Genomic DNA, 22,047 nt, shown 5'->3' on the forward strand with positions numbered 1-22,047 from the left:
AGCAAAAGGCTTTGATTCTTCACCTGATAAAATAATATCTGCTCCCAATTGCTGTGCACCTATCTCATTTTCCTTGTCATTGAAATGAAGACAAATAGATAAACAAACCAGGTTTAGGGGAGAATTGCCTGACATAATCCAGAGAGAGAGCATATCAGAAGTGTGCCAGGCACACAGCAAGCATCCTGGCATGCTGGTGACGAGGATTGCCAGTATCATCACTCTAACAGCTACTGGGAGCTCAGTCTCCTAGCAGCCAGCTCATCAACCAGGAAGCAACAAAATGCTTCCTCTACAATGATAAGATTCCCCTGATAACAATAACAGCTGTCTCTTTCATGAGCTCCAACTTATGTAGGTTCTATGTTGTTTGCTATATATTCTCTCACCTAATCTTTAAAAAAAAAATAAATGAGGTAGGTACTGTTATTATCCTCACCTCACAGGTAATGAACCCAGGCGCAGAGAGGTGCTCAATGAGGATGAAGATTCTGATTGACTGGCAACGTCTGCCTTGGGCATAGCATCAAAAGGGTGCTCAACGAGAGAGAACCCTGCGTGACTAGTGATGCCTGATCTGGGCACAGCAGGATGGCAGCCACTCACACGCCCAGGATCACACGGCCTGTGAGCCAGGACTCAGGTCCAGACCGGGAGACCCCCACGTCTACACATTTCAGTCTGCCAAGATTTGAAGCTCCTTGAAGATTCCGGCTCCCACATTTTCAGAGGGCCTCTGTATCACTGATTGCAATATCGAAACACACAGCAGATGCCCACCAACATCAGTTCTTCTTATAAAAAAGATAGGAAATCTCATGTGTTGAGGCTACCTTTGTGCTTACTAGAATGTCAGCTCCAAGAAGGCAGACTGTCTTTCCCATTTTGTTCACCCTTTTCTCCCCAACACCTGTTGAGAGTACCTGGCACACAGTGGGTGCTTGATAAATAATTGTTAAATCAGTGAATGAGTGAACATGCCAGGTGCCTTAGGAGCAATCACAGGCCCCCCTGGACTGCATCCTCCTAACAGCCATCCAGGAAGTCAGGTACCTTATACCCACTTAACGGATGGGAAAACTGCCACTCAGAGATTCTTTTCCCCAGAGAATTTTGAGATCTGGCAGCCAGGAACAGAGATAGCCAGGATTGAAAATCAGCCCAGCCCACCCCGAGTCCCATGCTCATCACCAGAAAACCTCCTCTGAAAAGCGGGCCGCGAGTAAATCCTTTCCAAAGCCGGACTCACCCGCAGATGGGAATGGCGGGCACCAGCTGCTTGGGCCAGGTTGGCGGCACCAGCAAGATGGACTCGGGGGCCGAGTTCCGCCTCTCCTCCTGGTCGCAGGGGCCCAGGAACTCCACGGCCGGGTAGAGGTGGCGGGGCAGGCCGGCCTTGGGCGGGGCGGCGGACACCGGCGACGGGTCGGGGCTGGTCTTCCACATCTTGGGGGGGATCCCACAGGGCGAGTCGCCGGCGAGGCTGTTCAGGGCATCCATGAGGACGGCAGGGCCGGCCGAGGGGGGGTACCCGGCGGGGGCGCCGTCGTCCCGGGGCTGCGGCGAGGGGCTCCGCGAGCGCTGGGGTGAGGCTCCGGGCAGTGGGGCAACCGAGGCCCCGGCGCACGAATGCCGCCGCTTGGTACCAGGCGACGAGGAGCGGGAGGCCGGACGGGGCACGGGCGAGTGGCGGCCCAGGCAGCTGTCCTCAGCGAGGCCGGTTCGAGGTGACATTATTGGCGAGGTTCTGGGGGAATAATGAGCAGGGATGTTTTGAAACTGGGGGCACAGGTCGTCGGGCCCGCCGTTGTTGGGCGAGACGCAGGGCGAGGTGTAGGGGGAGAAGGTGTCGGAAATGAAGCTGGCAGAGGAGCCGCTGCTAGCGGGGCTCAAGCAAAGCGGCTCGCGGTACCCCTCGAAGCCCGGCACGGGCAGCGTGAACCTCGGGGTGGCCGCCACCCCCGGCAGGGGCGGCTGCTCGCCCAGGAGGCCAGTGTCTCTCACGCGGAAGGGGCCCCCTGCCTGCATCAGTTCGTGGGATGGAGTGATCTCGATCCGAGGGCTCAGGCCCGAGGCCCCCGGTGGCTTGGCCGGGCTCAGAAAGTTCTGGGGCCCCGCCCTGTCCGGCTCTCGCAGCCGGCCGGGGGGCTCGCCAGAGAGACTGGCCAGGGGGCTGTATGGCTTGAGGCCATAGTCCAGGGCATCAGCGGGGGGGTAGAGTCCGGAGGGCGGGCTGGCCACCTTATGTGCGCTGGCTTCTTCTGGAAAGAGAAGGAGGGAAGGAGGGGTCTTTTTAAGCCTCTAAAACACAGCTCCCCGTGCAGAGCAATCACAGGTTGGGTTTTGCCTCCTGTTTTTTCTTTCTCTCTCTTTTTTTTTTTAAATCCCCACCGCGCCAAACCCCAAAGCTAGAACCTCCTTCTCTCACAGAAGGAAATTGAGGCGACTTGATCCCAGGTTCCCTGAACAGAGACCAAAGCGGGGTGAGTTTAGCGCAGGAGCACGGCCGGCCCAACGTGCAGCCTCAGCCAGAGACCTGGAAGGCCGGCCGTAGGAAAGCTTCCAAACTTCTGTCCCTTAAAAAGGAGGTGCCCTTTTATTGCGCAATTCAGTTCACACCATCATATTCACTGGCCACTGAAACAAAAGCTTCCCCAAACAATACTTACCCTGATGCACTCTTATCTATCCTCCTGTCTGGGGTTACTTTGTTTAAATGCTGGTCATAACTCATTAAACAGATTTCCTGTCCCATCGGTGGGTCGTGACCCACAGTTCGAAAAACACTGACCGAGGCCGGTCTGATCATCCTCCCCGTGTGATGCAGCGACAGGAATGCAAGGGGGAGGCCACACCAGCTCTGGAGCCCTCTCCGGGCTCAAATCCTAGATGTTTGTGCCCGCGTGTAAAACGCGGCTTCATTTCCAGCCCAGACTCCCGAGCCATCTCTCATCTCCTGCCATTTTACAGATGAGGAAGCTGAGGTCCAGGGAGGGGAAGGGAGTCACCCAAATACAGAACAAACAGGACTGGAAATTCCACAGATGAGCTACACGGCCCCCAAAAGACAGCCGGAGCTACAGAGCTCCCAGACTAGTAAAATCAGTGGATACAAAATGATCCAATTTTTTCTTTAATTGTGGCCACCTAACTCAGGCTTCTGCTGCCATCTTGAAAGAACCCACTGGCTGGAGGACGAAATTAGCAAGGGAACTACTGTTTGTTCCCACCCCCCCATCCTGCCCCTCCTTCAAGCTCCCAGAGCAACAGAGACCCCCCCCCCACACACACACACACCCTCTCTTCCTACTGGGGCCAGCCTGCACTCTTTCATGCCCTTAAGTCCAATCCATCAGCTAAGTCTGACTCCTCTATTAAAACAGAAACAAGTCAAGTCACCTGCCGCCCCCTCCTGCCACCCTCGCCCACTGAGCCAGTCGCCTTCTCCCTGGTCGGCCCGTTTCCACACTCCCCTTCTCTGGTCTGCTCTCCATGCAGCCGTCTATTGAAATGTCCACTGGAAAGCGAAATCCAGCTCAAAGGCTGTCCCCGAGACGTCCCCAGGACAGCCCTCAGCACGGGCTGGCCCCAGCCTGTCTCCCCACCCGCCTCTCCCCAGGCTGACCCCGCACCAGCCCTGCTGACTTCGTCCCCCATTCTTCAAGCAGCTCCTGCTGCAGAATCCCCTCTCCCTGGAAACTCTCTCCCATGGCGACCTCCACCAGGCTGCTGCCCTTCACTCCTAAACACGCCTGCTCAGTCGGCAGCTCCCGTGAGCGGCCCATCAAAAAGATCATTCTCCACCCCGTTTCCCGGCCACCTTTTCTCCACTAACCCGTTAGCAGCTCATGTCACATCAGACCTTATCTGTTTAGAGGTCGCATCCTGCTAAAGGGCAGGCAAACACCAGCCCGTGGACCAAAGCTGGTTGTGTGTGTTCATAAAGTTTCATCGGAACGAAGGCGCCCCTGCTCGCGCACACGGAGCCCGTGGCTGGCGTTTGCGCTGTAGCAGCATCGGTGGTTGTGCAGAGATGCTCCTCTTCCTCTCTGCCCTTTCTGGGCCGGCCGCCCTGGCGGAGGTGCTGTCTGCTTTAGCTGAGCTGATCTTACAGGGTTTGCGTGGTGCCCCTCCTCAGCTGGGAGCCCAGAAATGACTTTCGCAGCTCCCGGGGTCAGGATAACCTCAACTAGGCCGGCCAGGCGGAGCCTCTGCTGCCCCTCCGGCCTCTCCTCTCTCTCTGGACTCTGGCCAAGCTGGCTGGTCTTCTCAGAAAGTGCCAAGCTCTTTTCTGCCTCAGGACCTTTGCACTTGCTGTTCCCTTGGCTCAACAGCTCCTTCCCCAACCCCACCCAGCCCTCTTCTCTGGGTAACTAAGGCCACTCCTTCACTGGAGTTTTGCTGAAGTGTCACACACACCCAGAAGTCTTTCCGACCTTCTAGACGAGATCAGACCCCATGCACATGTCCCTGCTGTCCTCCACTGCGCTCCTCACAATTCTAATTCAGTAATTCTCCAGCTACTTGCTTATACCGTTGGCCTCTCACCCAGCTCCCCCAGCCCCCACTGGACCCCTAACGCCTGGACAGGATCTGCCACAAAGCAGGTCCTCCAAGAATATTGTCGGTCTGCTGAATAAATGAATAAAGCAAGAAATATTTAAATTGCTACTCAAAGATGCTAACATCGAAACCAAAAGGTAGACACACAGAACCTCAAGAGGGGGTGATTTGGTAACATCAAAATTCCAAACACATGTACACTTGAAACCACACAATGGCACTTTCAGAAATCTCTCCTGCAGGTATACTCCTGTTGCAATGTGATGTGTTCATAAATTTAACTAGTCCAGCCCTGTTCTTAATCCCCCTGAACTGGAAGTAACTTTCTATCCATTGGCTGGGGATGGGTTAAATTCTGTCATTCATACAGTGAGATACAATGCAGCTATAAAAGGGTGGAAAAGGTTCTTTTTGCATTGATATATAATGACCAGCAGATAGTGTTAAAGATGCACACAGTATGCATAAGATAGAAACAGAGGGTGAGTGTGTACACACACTCACACACACACACACACAATGCTGATGGGTACATAGGTTTTTCTCTGGAAGTCTCAGGTAACAGGGACCTCCTCCGAGGAGAAGAACTAAGTATTAATAATGGGGCAAAGGCAGAAAGGAGACTCTGATTTCTATATTATGTTGAGAGTAGAAATACAATTTTCAAAGGACATGTTTTTATTTTATTCCGTTCCAAGGGGAGCAGAGTGACGTGAGATGATCTCGAGTAATGACACCTGGTTTGGGAAGCAGGGAATTGAGTCCCAGTCCTCTGCTACAAACTAGCTGCGTGACTTTGGAAAAGTCGCCCATTCTCTCTAGGTCTTGACCTCCTCATTTGGAACAGGACAATATTAAACCCAACCTGTCTCCTTGTCTGCTTCTGGCTCTGAAATCTTTTCATTTTTCTAGCTAGAGTCTGTAGGGTCTAAGATTCTGGTAAAGCTGCAGTTCATTATCAACTTGCATTTGGGCCTGCAAACACACACACACACACACACACACACCCCTTCCTGAGGGGTAAGAGAGCACAGATTTTTAATCTAGGAAGAGATCCAGGTCAACTCCATGTTTGACAACAGTCTGCAAAACAAAACACAGAAAGCCTCTTAGCAAAAATTCCAGCCTTATCAGAAAAACTGAGCTATATCTTAGCAGAAACACCCTCCTCGGGCTGATGTGAAAGTCACAGAAAACTTAAAAACACACATCACTCACACTCTTGGGCAGCAATGAAAAACAGAAAGGCCAGTCTCTGCTGAGCAAAAGCATGTAAAGTATTTACATTGGTTTTAATTAATCCAAGCAGTAGAGTGTCTTTTTCTTTTCTCTCCCCAGGATTTTGAAAGCTTACCCACAAGCAAGGAATATGGAGGTAATTTATAATTATTTAATTCTCAGTCGCCTGGACATTTGACAGTAATTCTCACAGACAAAAGGCTCCTCGTTCAACTATCTCTTTGAGTAGCTAGGGTTCTTCGCTGTGTCTGTAAACAGCTGCCACCCTTGCAGACAGCTCCCCTGCAGCCCGCGCCATGCCCACGCAGCCCTGGGCCAAGTTTCTTTCATTTCAGAAGCACCCGATTCTCTCAGAAGGGTTTCCAAAGAGCTTGCTTTTCTTACCACTTGCATGATCTTTGCTATATTCATGTACCACCAGTGAATATTATTTACTTAATATTTCTATTTAAATTCATTCACATATGACTTTTTTTTTTTTAAGGAAACTTCACACTGCTGCCACAAATGGAAAATCAGTGTCACCTCCATAAATAGAAGGAAGGGTAAAAATACAATCAAAATAAAAGTTACTAAATTCAAGTGAGACACCGTTGCTAGCCCAAGTCTCCCAGCCTCAGGCCCACTTTTTCTTCCTCCTCAATGCTCATTTTTTTTAAGTAAGGCATTATTTCTACATACAGATTTTGAGTGTACAGTTCAATGAGTTTTGCCCAATGTTCTATTCCCTGGTATCCATCACCACAATCAAGATGTAGGACATTTCCACTACCCCAGAAAGTCTACATTTTTTCAAAGCTGGAAGTGGGAGGAGGAAATGGCAAATGTCAGGAAAGAAAGGCATTAAAGATACAATGACACCTGATGGAGGCCTCACTCCTTCTAAGGAGATTAAAGGGAAGCAGCTTTGCCAAGAGGATGGCCCTCTTATGTAATGTGCCCATAGGAGAGCATAAAACCATCTCACGTGCCGTGGGAGGCACCTGGCCCACACTCGATGCCTCAGTGTTCAGAAAGAGAGAGTGGAGCAGAGATGGGGGATTCAGAGGTTGCTGCTCTCGGTCCTCTGTGCCTCCTCCATGCCTTTGCACATGCTGTTCCCGTTGCTCAGAACACCCTTCCACACCTCTTGTCCTCACTTCTCCGAGCAAGCCACTATTTGTTCATTAAGATTTCACTTGGGCCACCTCCTCCTGAAAGCCCTCCCTGACTTTCCCTAGGCTGGCTCAGACACGGCAGACTCTGCAGGGTGGCCAGAACTTAGAGAGTCATGTAGGGGAGTCTATCAAGTACAGACCCACTTCTCTGTCTCCCTGCTAGACTATGAGCTTTCTGAAGACAGGCTAAGGTCAATGATAATAATAACAGTAATAGCAACAGTAGCAGCAGCTAACATTTATTGAGAATTTATATGGCAGGCTCTTATGTAAGTACATTACATGTAGTCCATTCCTTAATTCTCACAACCTATGAGATGGGCGCTGTTTACTCCCCTTTTACAGATAAGTTAACTGAGGTACAAACAGATGGATTAACTTGCCTGAGGTCTTGCAACTTGAACCTAGCAGACCTGAGACCAGGGATTCTCAACCTCAGGACTACTGACATTTAAGTGAAGTGAAAGTCGTTCAGTCGTGTCCGACTCTTTGCCACCCCATGGACTATACAGTCCATGCACTTCTCCAGGCCAGAAGGCTGACATTTGGGGCTGAAAATTCCTTGCTGTGGCGGCTCTAGGATGTCCAGCAGCATGCTGGCCCCCACCCACTGTAGCATCAGCAGTCCCCGCGCAGTTTGAACAAGCAGAAGCATCCCAGGCTTGCCGAACTCCTCCTGCCCGGCAGAACCGCCCCCAGCTGGGAACCACTGCTCCAAGCCCGGCAGCTCCAGGGCCTCCCCCGGGGCCTGCACACGGCCAAGGCCCCAGACACTGCTGGGAACATCAGCCCATGAGTCACACCTGAACTGACTCAGAAATGAGACGTCGGCTCCCTGGGAGCCCTGGCAGGTACGTCGCTTCTGCAACAGACATCTGAGAGTCCGCATAGAGAGAGACCACCGCCCTCCCTTTTCCATCAGGTTCTTAGGGGCTCACCCCACATCCAGGCACCATGAATGTCTGGGGGGACCTCTGACCACTCTCTGAAACCATAAGACAAGAAGGCTGGAGCGGCCACTCCAGCCCCACCACAGCAGGGCGTCTGTGTGGAGACCCGGGTCTCAGTCAACACACGGGGTTAGAGGCCCCCCGCTCCACGGCCTTGCCCCCCGGCTGTGTGACCTGGGGGAACCTCTGAGTCCTTGTGTATAATACGGGGCTGAGGTTGGTGACAATACCCACCTGACACTTCATCTCATGCCCATGAAGCCCAAAACACACAAAATAAACACTCAATAAATAAGGCCTTTTGGTATATTAGTATTATTATTATGGAAAGAATTTTCATTTAAGTTTCTCTGCTTTCATTTGGCTTCCCTGGAGACTCAGGTGGTAAAGTATCTGCCCGCAATGCAGGAGACCTGGTTTGATCCCTGGGTCAGGAAGATCCTCTGGAGAAGGGAATTGCAACCCACTCTTGTATCCTGGCGAATTTCATGGACAGAGGAGCCTCGTGGGCCACAGTCCCTGGGGTCACAAAGAGTCAGACACGACTGAGCGACTAACACTTTGTTTTCATTCCCTTATTTTACAACTTAGAGTGTGATACACACCATCCCCACAGGGACTTCTTTTAAAAAAGAAAAAGGGAAGAAACCTTTATAAAAATAAAATGGATCGGTCAGCACTTTGAATTCTCTTTTTCTGCGAGCCTTCAGGAAATACGTGGGGTAGGTAAAGAATGCCTCCGACACTCCTTCCATTCCAGGCTTTGTCTTTCTTCTAGGCTACCTGGGAGCTGATCAACTAAATCTTACTAAAGTGTTAGTGTCACACTAAGTTCAACGGACATGAGTTTGAGCAAGCTCCAGGAGGTGGTGAAGGACGGGGAAGCCTGGCGTGCTGCAGCCCACGGGGTTGTAAAGAGTCGGATATAACTGAGCAACTGAACAACAAAGCTAGCTGCAACAGCAGAAGTGATTCTCCATAACACATCCCTGCTGCTCACCGGGCACCAAGAACCAGTTTGTATGAATCTAACAGAAACGAGTGTTTGTCTTACAGGAGCCCCTCGAAGCAGGCGATAGTGTCCTCATTTTCTAAATGGGGAAAGTGAGGCTCAGAGAGGGTGATTAATTTGCCTAAGATCACACAGCTGCTAAGTGACAAAACCAGATTCGGTCTCAGGCAGCCCAGCTCCTCCAGCCCCGTAACTCACAAAAGGGAATATTTCCTGGATGGTGAAGCCTTCACCCCAACACAGAAAACTGAGGTGTCCCCAGGACACGAACTGCTCCCGAGCTCCATGAGGAGGTAGGCTGCCCTAGACAACGGAAGACACAGATTCCTTTCTTCTGGAATACTCATAATCCCTCCGTTTGCCCCAGGATTGAGTCAACGATTATTTAAAAACCTCACTCTGGCCACACGGAGCTCTCTGCCAGCCCCTGCCCTCCTGAGCCTCCGGCGGGCCTGCTGCTCGCCATGAAGGACACACGGCCAAGTCTGAGACCGCCGCCAGCGCCAGCCCACCGGCCAACAGATTGCTTTTGAAAAAAGGAACAGCAAGAGAACATCTTCTCTCCACCGAGGACAAGCGGGTGGAATTTTCAGGAAGCAGAATAGAATGACCAAAATAGAAAGCCAGCTCAGGAAGCTCCAGGAGGCGTCTGTCCTCAGGAGGGGGAGGGGCCGCGCAAGCCGGGGCGCTCCGGTTCCAAAATTCAACAACGCGGAGGAGAGAAGCCAGGATACAGCCCGGCCGGAGGCTGGATGCCCCTCGGGCCGGCGGCCAGGCCCCAGAGCCGCGGTCCACCCCAGTCTGAAGCGACAGACCCACCGCTCACACCCCGAGGTGGTGGGAGGCCCGGGCCCTGGGTTTGAGACATCACAGTCTGTTGCCATGGCAGCAGCGTGAAGATGCCACAACCTGGCGGCTCACACGTGCAGCAGGAGGGCGGGGAGGAGTGGGAGGGAGGGGGTCCCGGGGGTCCCACCCTTCCCCTCCATCCCTCCGCTCTCATAACCCCCTGCGTTTTCGGGCCTGCAGGAAACCTCAAGAGAAGCCGAAGCTGGATGGACTTCGCATCTGGCGGCTTGCACCACCTATGGAAAAGACCTTCTTTGAAAAGTTACAGATTGCGCTTTGAGTAACACATTCAGCGCTTAGCAAACTTTCCAACGGGCCCCCCATGCCCCTACGGCCCCCAGCAGATACACATGCGGGCGGTAATTGGATTCCTGATCAATGAATCGTGTGTGTTAATGATGACGGGGAGAATCAGGTGGTCACACCCGTCACTCAGAGATGACACACACAGACGCAGGGCGTGAGAGGTGAGAAATTCCATCCAGCTAAGTCAGGTCCAGAGATGCCAGCATGGGAGAGAAGGCAGTTTACCATCCTGTCTCGTTCAACGAGAACCACTGGAAAAAGCCACCGTGACTGCCGTGCTCTTTGCTGACCCTGCCCCGGCTAAGACAGCTGTCTACCTTCACCAGACAGCACAGAAAGCAGCACTCGGTCCTGCCTCCCAGGCAGCCTGCCACGAGGCCAAGCGCCCGAGACCCAGGACCCAGGACAGTGTGCAAGCTCCAGGTCTTACAGACTGGCTACTGGCGTGGCTGTCTGCAAAAACACACGCACCCGCATGTCTTCCTTTTGGAGAGAAGTGGAGAGGTATGTGGAGTCTGCCAGCCTCAAGTTTAGCTTCTGGATGGGAGGGCAGGGCCCAGGCATCTGATAGACATGAAACCCCACCTTGTCCTCAAATTGGGAATGGAAAGAACCGGGTGGAATCATTCCATGGGGCCCTCATGTTTTCAAGAACTTCAAAGACCTTCCCATCTTCCTTCATTCACTGCGCCTCGAGCTCTCCTGTGTACTATGTGGTTGACAAGCACCTGGAAGGCAGGTACCATCTACTCCTCTGTGTCACCGAGGGGGCCAGGGAGGCTGAGCGGGGTGGGGATTCAACCCCAGTCACAAGAACAATCAGGGCAGGGACTCTTCTGGAGGTCTAGAAGACTTCGCCTTCCAGTGCAGAGGCGTGGCTTCCATCCCTGGTTGGGAAGCGGAGATCCCACGTGCCTTGCGGCCAAAAAACCAAAACTTAAAACAGAAGCAAGATTGTAACAAATTCAATAAAGGCTTTTAAGAAATGATCCACATCAAAAAAAAAAAAAAATCTTTTGAAAGAAACCAGGGGCAGAGCTGGGGTTCAAACTGAGACATCATGTAGATGCCATAAGATATTGGAAGTACACCTTTTTACAAATGTGCATCCACCATTCAAGACACAGAGCGTTTCCATCTTGCCAGATGGTTCCCTAGTGGCCCCACCCAGCCAATAACCCTCATTCAGAGGGACTTACTCGCCTCCCTTCCCTCACTATGGCCTGGGTTTGCCTGCTTTGACCATCACATAAATAAAACCATATGGAATGTACATGTACATGATGTAAATCTCAACCTTATGTCTGAGATTTAACCACGTGGCATGCAGGTATGGTTTCTTTTTCATGGCAGTGTAATAGTCCATCGGATGCCGACATCAGACTTGGCTTATCAGTCACCGTGCCACACTGCCTCCGTTTTTCAGGAAGACAGCCCTTTGAGATGGAATTTGTGCCTCAGAGAGGTTCCTCTACAAGAGCAGACAGTCTCTCCGCATTTGTCACACGGCACACAGCAGAGAGTGACTTTCAGCGACTTCCTTGCCAAAAGGAGAAGAAAAGATCTGGTCAGAAGAATCAACCAGAAACAGACCTCAGATGACTGTCCCTCCGAAACAGGGTGTGCGCGGCTAAGCCAACTCTCTGTCCAGGCCCTGCGCAAGGAGACGCGGGCAGGGGCCCGGCCGCCTTCTCTGCTTTGACTCCTCCAGCTCACTCAGCAAAGACCCCCTCACCTTTATACCAGTGCCTCAAAGAGCTGTGCCCCTCACTGAGCCCCACAACCCCTGACACACGTGCAAAGCTGGTTTCCACTTTTCTTTCAGCCAACTTGAAATCCAAGTGCAAACTTCCCCTTGAAGACAGTGGGGCCCCTGGAACCCCTGGCCAGGGGCAGAGACTTAAAATTAATACCTGATTGACAGATGGCTTCTTTATTTACACTCATCCCCAGGAGCTTTCACTTCAGTCCCCTATTCCCGGGGGCGGGTACACATCATCAGAGGCTCCTGCCAACCCCGGGCATTAATGACCTCCTCCTTTCTCCATGACAACAGAGATGAGGTCACGGCTTGTGGATTTCACACCCGGAGCCCACCTTCTCGGGATCACGCAGGTAAACAACCCCTTTCTGTGGTCTTTACAATAACTTTGGCAAGCACTGCAGACGTCAGGCTCCCCCCACCCCGCCCCGCACTCATTTAACAGTCCACCTTTCTCAGCACGCCCAAGCAGGTTTGTTTTGATAAGGACCTTTATAAATCCTGAGCTTTTGCAGGCAACTTGCTTACCTTCAGAAAGCTCACTCAGGCGTGGCTCAATTAAAATTCACATAGAAGCACTGGCTTTTAGAAACGCATCTTATTAACTGAAACAGGCCCAAGTGGGAAAATGCTCTTTTTTCTCAAAACCTCAGGTCAGGACGCACAGAGGGTCCCAAACGCCAACTCAGGGAAAGCAATCTCTCTGCTGCTCCTGTAGCGTCCTCTCTACCTTGGATATATTTCTCTGCAGAAGAAAACAGCACTAAAAGTCTAAGGCATAGAACTTCAGACCTAAATGCCAGTTTGTAAGAGATGCAAGGGACAGAAGAACACAAAACACCACCACAGGGACCCCACTGGCAAAATAGAGGCCAGTACAAGAAAAATGACCCTGATTCTTCAACAAAGGCAAGAAAACAGACGGGTGGGGATTTTTATAAAATAAAAGAGATCTAATGGCCTTGTCAATGAATTACAATGTTAGGATCTTGTCTGGATCTTGGTTCAAACAAATTAAAAAGACACTTGTGAGACAAGTAGGAAGTTTAAACACTGGACATTTGAAATTAAATATTATGGCTTTGGGGCTTCCCAGGTGGCACTAGCGGTAGAGAACCTGCCTGCCAATCCGGGAGACTTAAGAGACGTGGGTTTGATCCCTGGGTCAGGAAGATCTCCTGGAGAAGGTCATGGCAACCCATTCCAGTATTATTGCCTGGAGAACCCCATGAACAGAGCATCCTGGCGGGCTTCAGTCCATAGGGTCTCAAAGAGTAGGACACAACTGAGTCAACTCAGCATGCAATACAGCTTTTTAGGTTTGGTAATGGCATTGGATTTTTCTCAGGAGCCCTCATATGTGAGAGCTACATTCTATTTATTAGTAAAATATTCTGTCGTCTGCAATGTGATTTAAAGCAAGCAGCAGCAGAGATGCAGAGAGCGTGTGGAGGTGGGGGAGAAATAAGACTGGCCTCCGGGGGGTAACCGTCGAAGCTGGGTGCTGGGAGCAGGGGAGCTGATGATACCACTGTCTCTACTTTTCCACATTCTGGACCAAGTTCAGGAAAATGTCACAGGCCGTTCCTCTTGCTCTGGGGGGACCCGCGGCGGGCTCTCCTCCAGGTAGAAAAGCTGACACACCCCAGAAAGAGCCCCAGGGCGAGTCCTGCCTTCTTCCCTGAGCTCGGCTTGGGGCCAGTAAGTAAAACCCAACCTCGCACCAGCCCAGCGAAGCCCGGTCTGGCCGGAGCTCCGTGGGGCCTGTGGCTGTTTCCTGTGCTGGGGAGGGAGGAAAGAGGAAGTCCCTTCGTGGGGGGAAGGCACAAGACATCCATCACGCTGCCTTCCCAAGGCTGCCTCTTCCTGGCCCAGGCTCAGGGGTCCCGCAGCGCCGGGGCAGGACACCTGAGCGGGCCCCGCCTCTCTGCGAAGCAGCCTCAGGGAACCTTGCAGCCCGAGTCAGGACAACTGAGAAAGCTTTTGCAGCCGGCCTAGGTCTGGGGCTGAGGCAGGGGCCCGTGCCCGGGCAAGCTTTTCATCAGAACTGATCCCTACACAGGGCTGCCCCGTGGCTCAGTGGTAAAGGATCCACCTGCCAATGCAGGAGGCGAAGGTTCGATCCCTGGGTCGGGAAGATCCCCTAGAGGAGAACACGGCAACCCACTCCAGTATTCTCACCTGGGAAATCCCATGGACAGAGGAGCCTGGCGGGCTACAGTCCACGGGGTCGCAAAGAGTCGGACACGACTGAGCATGCATGTGGATCACACATAAGTTAGATATCATGCTATGATGCCAACTGAAGCCCCACAGCCAGCGACTCATCCCCAAAAACCATCTTCTCTTAAGGCTCAGGATTCCTCAAAGGCCAAGGCAGGGACTCTCCCCTCCAAGGACCCAATGCTCTCAAGAAGTTGGGTGAGCCAGACGGTGTCTCAGAGCCCACTCCCTGCTCCCACCCTGCCGTCCGACCTTCACGCAGCCTGGCTGCCCACACTCAGTCACACCGCCTGGTGGGACCCTGCCATCACCACCCCCATTTCACAGATGAGAAAACACAAGCGGAGAGGATCAAAATCACCTGCCCGGAGGCAAACCACTAAGAAGGGATTATGCAACTTCTCATCCATTTATAAGGCAATGATTTATTGCGTGCTTGCTAATGCCAGGTACTTCAGCTTGGCCAAGGTCAAGCAAGTAAGAGACAACTAAGTCAGAATTTCAAGCCAGGATTTCCTGACTTCAGTCCTGTTGCTGTGGCTTATTGAGCCAATGGCCGTGGAGCTGGGTGGGTGGGGGAGGGACGACACGTGCCCCGGGAGGCATGCACAACAATCCACTGGGACGAAGAAAGAAACTTAGAAACAGCAGAACTCCAGTTTATATTCTGTCCTTCCCCACTTGGGTTTTTGTTGCATATTTTATGAATATAACCGCATTAGGATAGCAGCAAACATACCATTGATAATTATATAGATATCAAAACACCATGGGTGAATGCACCCCATGTTGGCATTAAGGGTACCCAGGAAAGCTGGGGTCAGTAAGATCCAGGCTGAGCTGTAGTGCTGATGGCAGGGACGCAGGACCCCAGCTGCCTGGGCTCGAGCCTGTCCAGCCATGTACTTCTCATGACTCAGCAAAAGTGAACTGACCCCCAAGAATTCTGACTTCATGGTTCCTGGGTATGCCTAAAAGATTCTAGTCTGTAGCCAGGATTAAGGACCACTGGCCACCAATGCAAGTGTATTCAATCCCATCATCCTACAGGACTAAAAAGCCTTGGGAGCCAACTCAAATAACACAGCATTAAGATTTTAAGAGCCTCTACTTCTGATCAAGGGCTTCCCTGGGAGTTCAGTGGTAAAGAATCCGCCTGCCAAACGCAGGAGACACGAATTCTATCCCTGGGTCGGGAAGATCCCCTGGAGAAGGAAATGGCAACCCACTCCAGTATTCTTGCCTGGGAAATCCCATGGACAGAGGAACCTGGCAGGCTACAGTCCCTGGGGTCACAAAGAGTCAGACACGACTGAGTGACGAAAACAACTTCTGATCAAAAGCCGAGGGCACCTGAAGAACAGACGGCCTTTAATCTGGGATGACATGTGTTCCATAGTAAAGCATGATTCGGGCAACTTTCTCCCTCGTTCTTTCACCTCCCTTGACAAGGCCACTGCTCAACTCAGCCCTCATTTCACCTCTCCAGCTGCACCTGGAGACACTATTTGTACAAAGCAGGCTTAGTAAGGCTTGTCCTTAACTCGACACAGACGGCAACGTCTCTGAATGTCACATGTGTTTAGCGAACTTGCTTGCTTAGGGTAGAGCTCTATTTTTAGTCAGCACCAAAAAAAAAAAAAAAAAAGCCACGATACTATATATCAGCACCTCATTTGTCCATGTTTGTTTACCAGGCTGTGTCCCACGTTGGCCTGGGGGCCAGACAAGGGCAAGACCACATTTCATTCATCTCTGTACTCCCACAGGGCCTGGCACAAAACCAGCATTCAGTGAGTGTTTGCTTGAAAGAATGAGGCTTTAATTGTGCTCTGTGAATGGGCGGAGAGCAGGTGGCCCTGAGCTGAAGTGCAGGTGACATCAGAGGATGAGCCGCAGCAGGGTCTGTGACTCTGCCTGAAAATGGTGTGAAAGGTGAAACATGGGCCAAAGGGAACAGGCGCTGGGCACAGCCTGAGTGCTGGGGCCTGGGGCTTCCCTCAGAGCTCAGCTGGTAAAGAATCCCCCTGCAATGCAGGAGACCCCAGTTCGAGTCCTGGGTCGGGAAGATCCCCTGGAGAAGGGATAGGCTGCCCACTCCAGTATTCTGGGGCTTCCCTTGTGCCTCAGCTGGTAAAGAATCCGCCTGCAATGTGGGAGACCTGGGTTCAGTCCCTGGATTGGGAAGATCCCCAGAGAAGGGAAAGGCTACCCACTCCAGTATTCTGTCCTGGAGAATCCCATGGACTGTTTAGTCCCTGGGGTTGCAAAGAGTCGGATACGACTGAGCGCCTTTCCGTTCCGGTTTGTCTGGTGCAGAAGGTACGCACATGTGTAGTGTGCTCCTGCAGTATACGGGACCTGAGGCTTTCATCAGCCTTTCAAAGGTCTGTGACCCAAAGAGTTTGAGGATCAGCAGAACAAACTATAAGCAATGGTCAGGAGTCCATTTTCCTTTCTGAAAGGTCCAAGTTAATGCCATATGCATCAGCTTACCAGAGGAGGATCACGCCAGACCCACCGAGGCAGACTAGAAGCAAGCCCTCCCATTGCAGCCCAGAGAAGATCTGGCACCTCTGGAGGTGACCGGGGACCCCCAAGGTCCATCCATCTTTCCCAGGGTATTACAAGCTGGAAGAAGTAAGAATGCATTGAATTCACGTGCACATGCAAAGAAATTAAACTTCTGATCTGTCTATCGACAGCCAGCATGCCTCTCCCCTCCAAGGCGGTCTCAGAAGCCCTGGTCAGGACTCCCATAGCCCTGTCTGCCTTCTTTCTATTACTATCTATTTAGCTCTTTCCCTCAAAAGAAGATAAGAGTTTAGTTTGCATGCCTCTAAGTAAATAAATCTGGAAACTCAGAAAGGTGAAATGGATGATTTCCTAGGAAGATAAAGTTTACCAAAACAGACTCCAGTAGAAAGAGAAAATGTATACAGCCCAATTCCCATAGACACAATCGAGAAAGTTATCACAGACCACCACCATAAAAGGCACCAGGCCCAGATGGCTTCACAGGGGAATCCTGTCAGAATTTGAGAAACTGGATAGTCCCAATAATACACACACTGTTCCTGAACATAGAGGAGGAATTTAAACCTGACAGCACACCAAAAAGGACATTACAAATGTCACTCATGGGTTAACTGCTAAGCCGTGTCTGGCTCCTGCAATGCCATGGACTATAGCCATGGATCAAACCCAGGTCTCCTGCATTGCAGGCAGATTCTTTACTGACTGAGCCACCAGGTGAATACTGCTAAAAGAAATCTTAAAAAAGTATTATCCAGTAGATGCCAGGCCCATAAGAAAATACCACCATAAGAAAATAATACACAGTGACCATGTGGGGTTAATGCCAGGAACATTTCAACATTAGGAAATCTATTAATATAAATGATCTTAGAATAAAATCATATTTTTCCATAGATGCTAAAAAGTCTGTGGCCTAACTCAACTCCCATCCCTAATCAAAACGCTCATGAAAATAGAAATGGATGGATACATCCCGAACATAAACACACATGACTCAATTCTAAAGCTAACGCTAAAGATTCTCCTGCCTGGGTCAGGAACAAGGCAAGGATGCCTACTTTCCACTACCAAGTAGATGCTACTGGAGGTGTTAATCAATGCAATTAGACAAGAGAAACAATTAGAGGCACTGACTTGCTGAGGGCAGGGATTGGGTCTCATTTTCTATTACATCCCCAGGATCTAACACCACAGGAGCTCAATAATTAGATGGATGAGTAAATGACTAGTGACTCACATGAATTGAGCACCTCTATTAACGAGATCAAAGGATTAATAAAAAGCTAGTGACAAATCACACTGCGTTAACTGATTTGAATGGGTTAAGCCAGTCAAGGCTAACAGTTCTATGGGGTAAGTACTATCATTCAGTCACATGACAGCTGAGCAAACAGAAGTCCAGAGAGATTAAATGACTTACCCAAGATCATCTTGTCAGTGTTTTATATTCCAGTCTTGCACAGTGCCAGGCCCCTAACTGCTCTGTATGTGTCTCTCATCAAGTGAGGGGACAAGAAACTCACACAGTAGATCAGAAAGCAGGCTCTGGAGGAGGACTCCCAGGTTCACATTTCAGCTCTGCCGTTTACCAGCTCTGCCTTCTGGGGAAAGTTCCTTCACCTCTCTGTGCCTCATCAACCCCCTCTACAAAAGGAAGATGATGACCTTCTACGAAGTGTGTACCTTCTATGCTTGGAGGAGTACTACAGAGGCTAATGACAGCCGCCCGTGTTAATGGGCTAATGGAATGCTCAAGTTCCATAAAACAAGCATCTGACTTCCCCCAACTCCCTACATGCCATCACCAGTTCCTGACAATGTCCGTCCCCAGAGCAATCCTCTTCCTTCCTTGGTCTTTTGCCAAGCCCATTGTCCAGAGTTAAAGAGAACACCTCACCAACATATTGTCATGTGGGACAAAGCCCATTAGCAAGACACGGGCTAGTGCTGACCCTTGGGGAGTTCCATCACGCGGAAGCAGAGAAAAGTGACTGCTATTAGCATCTGAGTGAGCCTGAGACCGACCCACATGTCGAACAGCTTGCTTCGGCCTCTCAAGGCTCGTGACATCCCTTCTCTTCCTGAGCCATGACGTTTCTGTCCTGGTGCCTTCCCAGCAAGGAGTGATTCCAGATTCCAGAGCATAATTTCTCATCCTTAAGTTGGGCTGCATGTTTGGCAAGGAGTAACTTTATGGTGGAGGAACCTGCCAAAGCTTACCTCAGCCAGGAGATCAAGGCTATCACCAATAGTGACAAATCATGTTGATGGTAGGTACCCATGATATGATGTGATGGAAATGGTCACTTTACCTCTGTGGTCTTCCTCCCCCAAAACCCATAGCCCTGTCTAACAATGCGAAAAACAAAACCCCACTGAAAGGACATTCTACAATGTACCTAGTCAGTAGTCCTCAAAACTGTCAAGCTCATTAAAAAAAAAAAGACAATCTGAACAAAGTATGGACTTAGCTTCATAAAACTGTATCATAATATTGGCTAATTATAACACATGCATTACTAACAAAGGATGTTCCTCCTATGGGGAGCTGGGTGCTGTGTATACAAGAGCTCGCTTACTCTTTACAATTTTTCTGTAAATTTAAGACTGTTTCCAAAAATAAAGCTTATTTTTTTAAAAGATAGATTCTGGGGCCTTCACCGTGGTCATTTAGACACCCATCTGGCGGCCACCAAGCATCCCTTTGCCAAGAAAAACTATAAAAAGCACCTCCCATCAGATTTGGCTTGAAAACTATTTCCCCGGAAATCTCCCCACTGCAGGGAAAAAAAAAAAAATCCGTTGATTGTGAATCTGGGAGGGGTGTTAAGTATTCCTTCCAAACACGTCTTTAATCTTAACGAAGAGCAAGACCACTGATGCTAGAGGGATCGTTTGCAGATTCTTAATTGTATCTTTTCAAAGCAAAGGATGGCCTCCAGATTGCAACTCAAGAAGGCTGGTCTCTTTGGCTGGCTAATTATTTCCATCTCCAGCCAAAATGGAGAATAATTACTAACTACCATCTTCACTTGGTATCCGAGTGAAGGGCATCTCTGAAGTCAAAGCAAGCCCCTCACCTAAGGAGTTTCACCTGAAGACGCTGCGGAGGGCGAGTTAAAACTTCTCTGCCTCACGCAGCATCTCTGCGAAACAGCGAGTCCGGAAGGGCCTCCTCCACACACCAGCCAGCACAACCCCTTCCTGCTCCCCCGAGGCAGCCAAGCCCAAGTGCATCTGGAAGTCACCAGCAGGCCTGCCCCCAAGGCTTCAACAAGCACTAGTTGGGCTAGGCTGTCAAAATCAGGAAGCCTGGTTAGGTTCTTCTGTTTTTTTCCAAGACAACCTGCTAACCAGAAAAATACAGTGAGGCTGAGTGTGCGACCGACCAAGGCTCCTGTGAAACACGTGAAATGACGGCCCAGCCCGGGGAAATCCCCAGCCCCCGGCGCAGAGCGCACTTGCAGATACAGACTGACAGGTCGCCGAGACAGGGCTCAGCCTGCACCCTCCTGAGACCATAGGCGGGCACCCTCCAAAGCCCCACGCTCTGGATGCCTGTGGGGCGGCGGGGGGCCCACTTAATAAAGCTCAGACTGAAGCATGTGAGGTGATGTGCCGACGGCAGCGGCAGAACTCAGGGAGGAAATGGGCCAGCCGCCTAAGAGGAGGGCAAACCACCCTCTAGCATTAGCTACAGACAACTTCTTCCTTAGAGCCGGCGCAGCCCCAACACACGGTGGGGCTCGGAGGTGGGCGGACCCGCCTCACCGGCCCTCTTACTGCACCAGTCCCTGCCAAAAAACTCCATTCTTTGGCCTCCTCACCTCCTCCCTCCAAAGGCAAAAGCCATAGCTTCCACCGCGCACTGATGACCAGCCGCGGGCAAGAGACCCGCTGAGACCCCTGCTCCCCTTTGCTCACTACCGGGACCCTCAGGGAGAAGGAACTGGAAACTGACGCCCCACCAGGCCGAGCGAGCCTAGTGCCCCCTGAAGGCGGCTGCAGTCTCCGACGTCTCCCGCCCTCCCTCTCACCTGGAGAGAGGCCACTTTCCCCCCACGCCCGCAACTTCAGGCCCCCAGGAAAGGCGACGCGTGGGGCAAAGGGGCCCCACCCGTGGCCACTGCCCAGGCCCCAGCCCCAGTCCGGGCTCGGGGGCCAGGCCGGGGCGAACCTCCACCGACCTTCGATAGGATTCAAATAGTCATAATCGAAGAGGATGGAGAAGTCGAACTCGTCTTGGGGGCTGCCTCCAGGCTCGTGGCCCGGGGCGTCCCCGCCGTCGGGGTCGGGCTGCGGCTCCGGGGCGTCCATGGCGCGCGGAGCGGCGGGCCGGGGGCGGAGGCGGGCTCGGTGGACTCCCGGGCCCCTCGCCGGGGAGGGCGAAGGGAGCAGGAAGCGGGGCGGAGAGGCGGGCGGAGCGGCGGGGTCACTGTCCTCGTGGGGACACACGCGGGGTCCGGGGATGGCGCGCCCGGGGAGCTGAGCGGCGGCGGCGGCGGCGCGCGCTTCCTGCTCCGGAGGCACCTGTTGCAGCCCGAGGAGGGGAGGCGGGGACAGCGCGGCCCGGCCGGCGGGGCGGGGCGACACCCCGGGACCGGGGAGGGCGGGGACGGCCGGGAGGAAGCAGGCCGTCCCTGGTCCTGGCCTCACCGCCCGGCGCCGCGCGTAGCCACTGGCCAGGCGCTCGGCGCGGCCGCCGCTCCCACCTTCGCCGCCTAAGCGCTGCGCCCCTGCCGGCCCCAGGATCCGGATGAGACAGCCACTTGTCTTTTTGCCCTGGGTGACCGGCTGATACCAACAAGGGGGGGTGGGGGTGGGGCGCGGTGCACCCACTGCCTTCTCCTGCAGACCTGAGCCTCTGTGACCCCGCAGCTGTGGCTCGATTGTCACCTCCATCAGTCACATCCAGGACTTGGCAAACTATCCCAGATACTGGCAAGGCGCAAGTCCTGCCCGCCTTTCCATCGACACCTCTTGGCCGCCTGACATCTGCGGGGGCCAGCAGACACCAGACACTCTCGCCTGAGGACGTTTAGGTCCTGGTGGGGGAAGAGTCAGGACCCAGATAAACTCCAGAACAAAGAGCATCCCCCTGGGCTGTCTGGAGAGGACTCACCAGAGATGTAGGGGAAAGGCTGGGGGCTGGGGCGGCTTTGGTCCCCTCAATGGTCGAGGGGGTGGGGGGGAGGGGCCTCTCTGGCAAGATGGCATTGGGACAACCTGACTGCCGGGCAGACCTGGAGGAAGAGTGCTTCGGAGGGGGCAACCAAACCGAGAGGCGGAAGAAACTCACTGTGGCAGAGCAGGTCAGAGGGCGGTGCAGGCGGCTGGGGACGGGTACACCTGGAAGCTTGATCAAAACACAGATCCCCAGGCCCCGCGCTGGAGCTTGAGTCCGTAAGTCTGGAGTAAGAGTCTGGAGTGTATTTTTAAGCACGCATC

The 22,047-nt window shown here is 52.3% G+C and overlaps 1 protein-coding gene across 3 annotated transcripts in view; it reads right to left on the reverse strand.

The window, feature by feature from the left end:
• NFATC2 (nuclear factor of activated T cells 2) overlaps nucleotides 1-21,141 on the reverse strand; it is a 142,070-nt gene extending 120,929 nt beyond the window's left edge. Inside the window, exons 1-2 of one of the 3 annotated variants that reach the window (XM_020888822.2) lie at nucleotides 20,787-21,141; nucleotides 1,250-2,261 (exon numbers count right to left, since the gene is read on the reverse strand). In XM_020888822.2, the coding sequence (XP_020744481.1) occupies nucleotides 1,250-2,261; nucleotides 20,787-20,916 (1,142 nt within the window). In that variant the 5' untranslated portion in view covers nucleotides 20,917-21,141. The remainder of the gene's footprint in view (nucleotides 1-1,249; nucleotides 2,262-20,786) is intronic. The other 2 variants (XM_020888830.2, XM_070472761.1) reach the window with 2 other exon arrangements.
• Between the last annotated feature and the right edge of the window lie 906 nt (nucleotides 21,142-22,047).

The sequence above is a fragment of the Odocoileus virginianus genome, chromosome 9 (assembly GCF_023699985.2).
Source record: "Odocoileus virginianus isolate 20LAN1187 ecotype Illinois chromosome 9, Ovbor_1.2, whole genome shotgun sequence".
Taxonomy (NCBI): domain Eukaryota; kingdom Metazoa; phylum Chordata; class Mammalia; order Artiodactyla; family Cervidae; genus Odocoileus; species Odocoileus virginianus.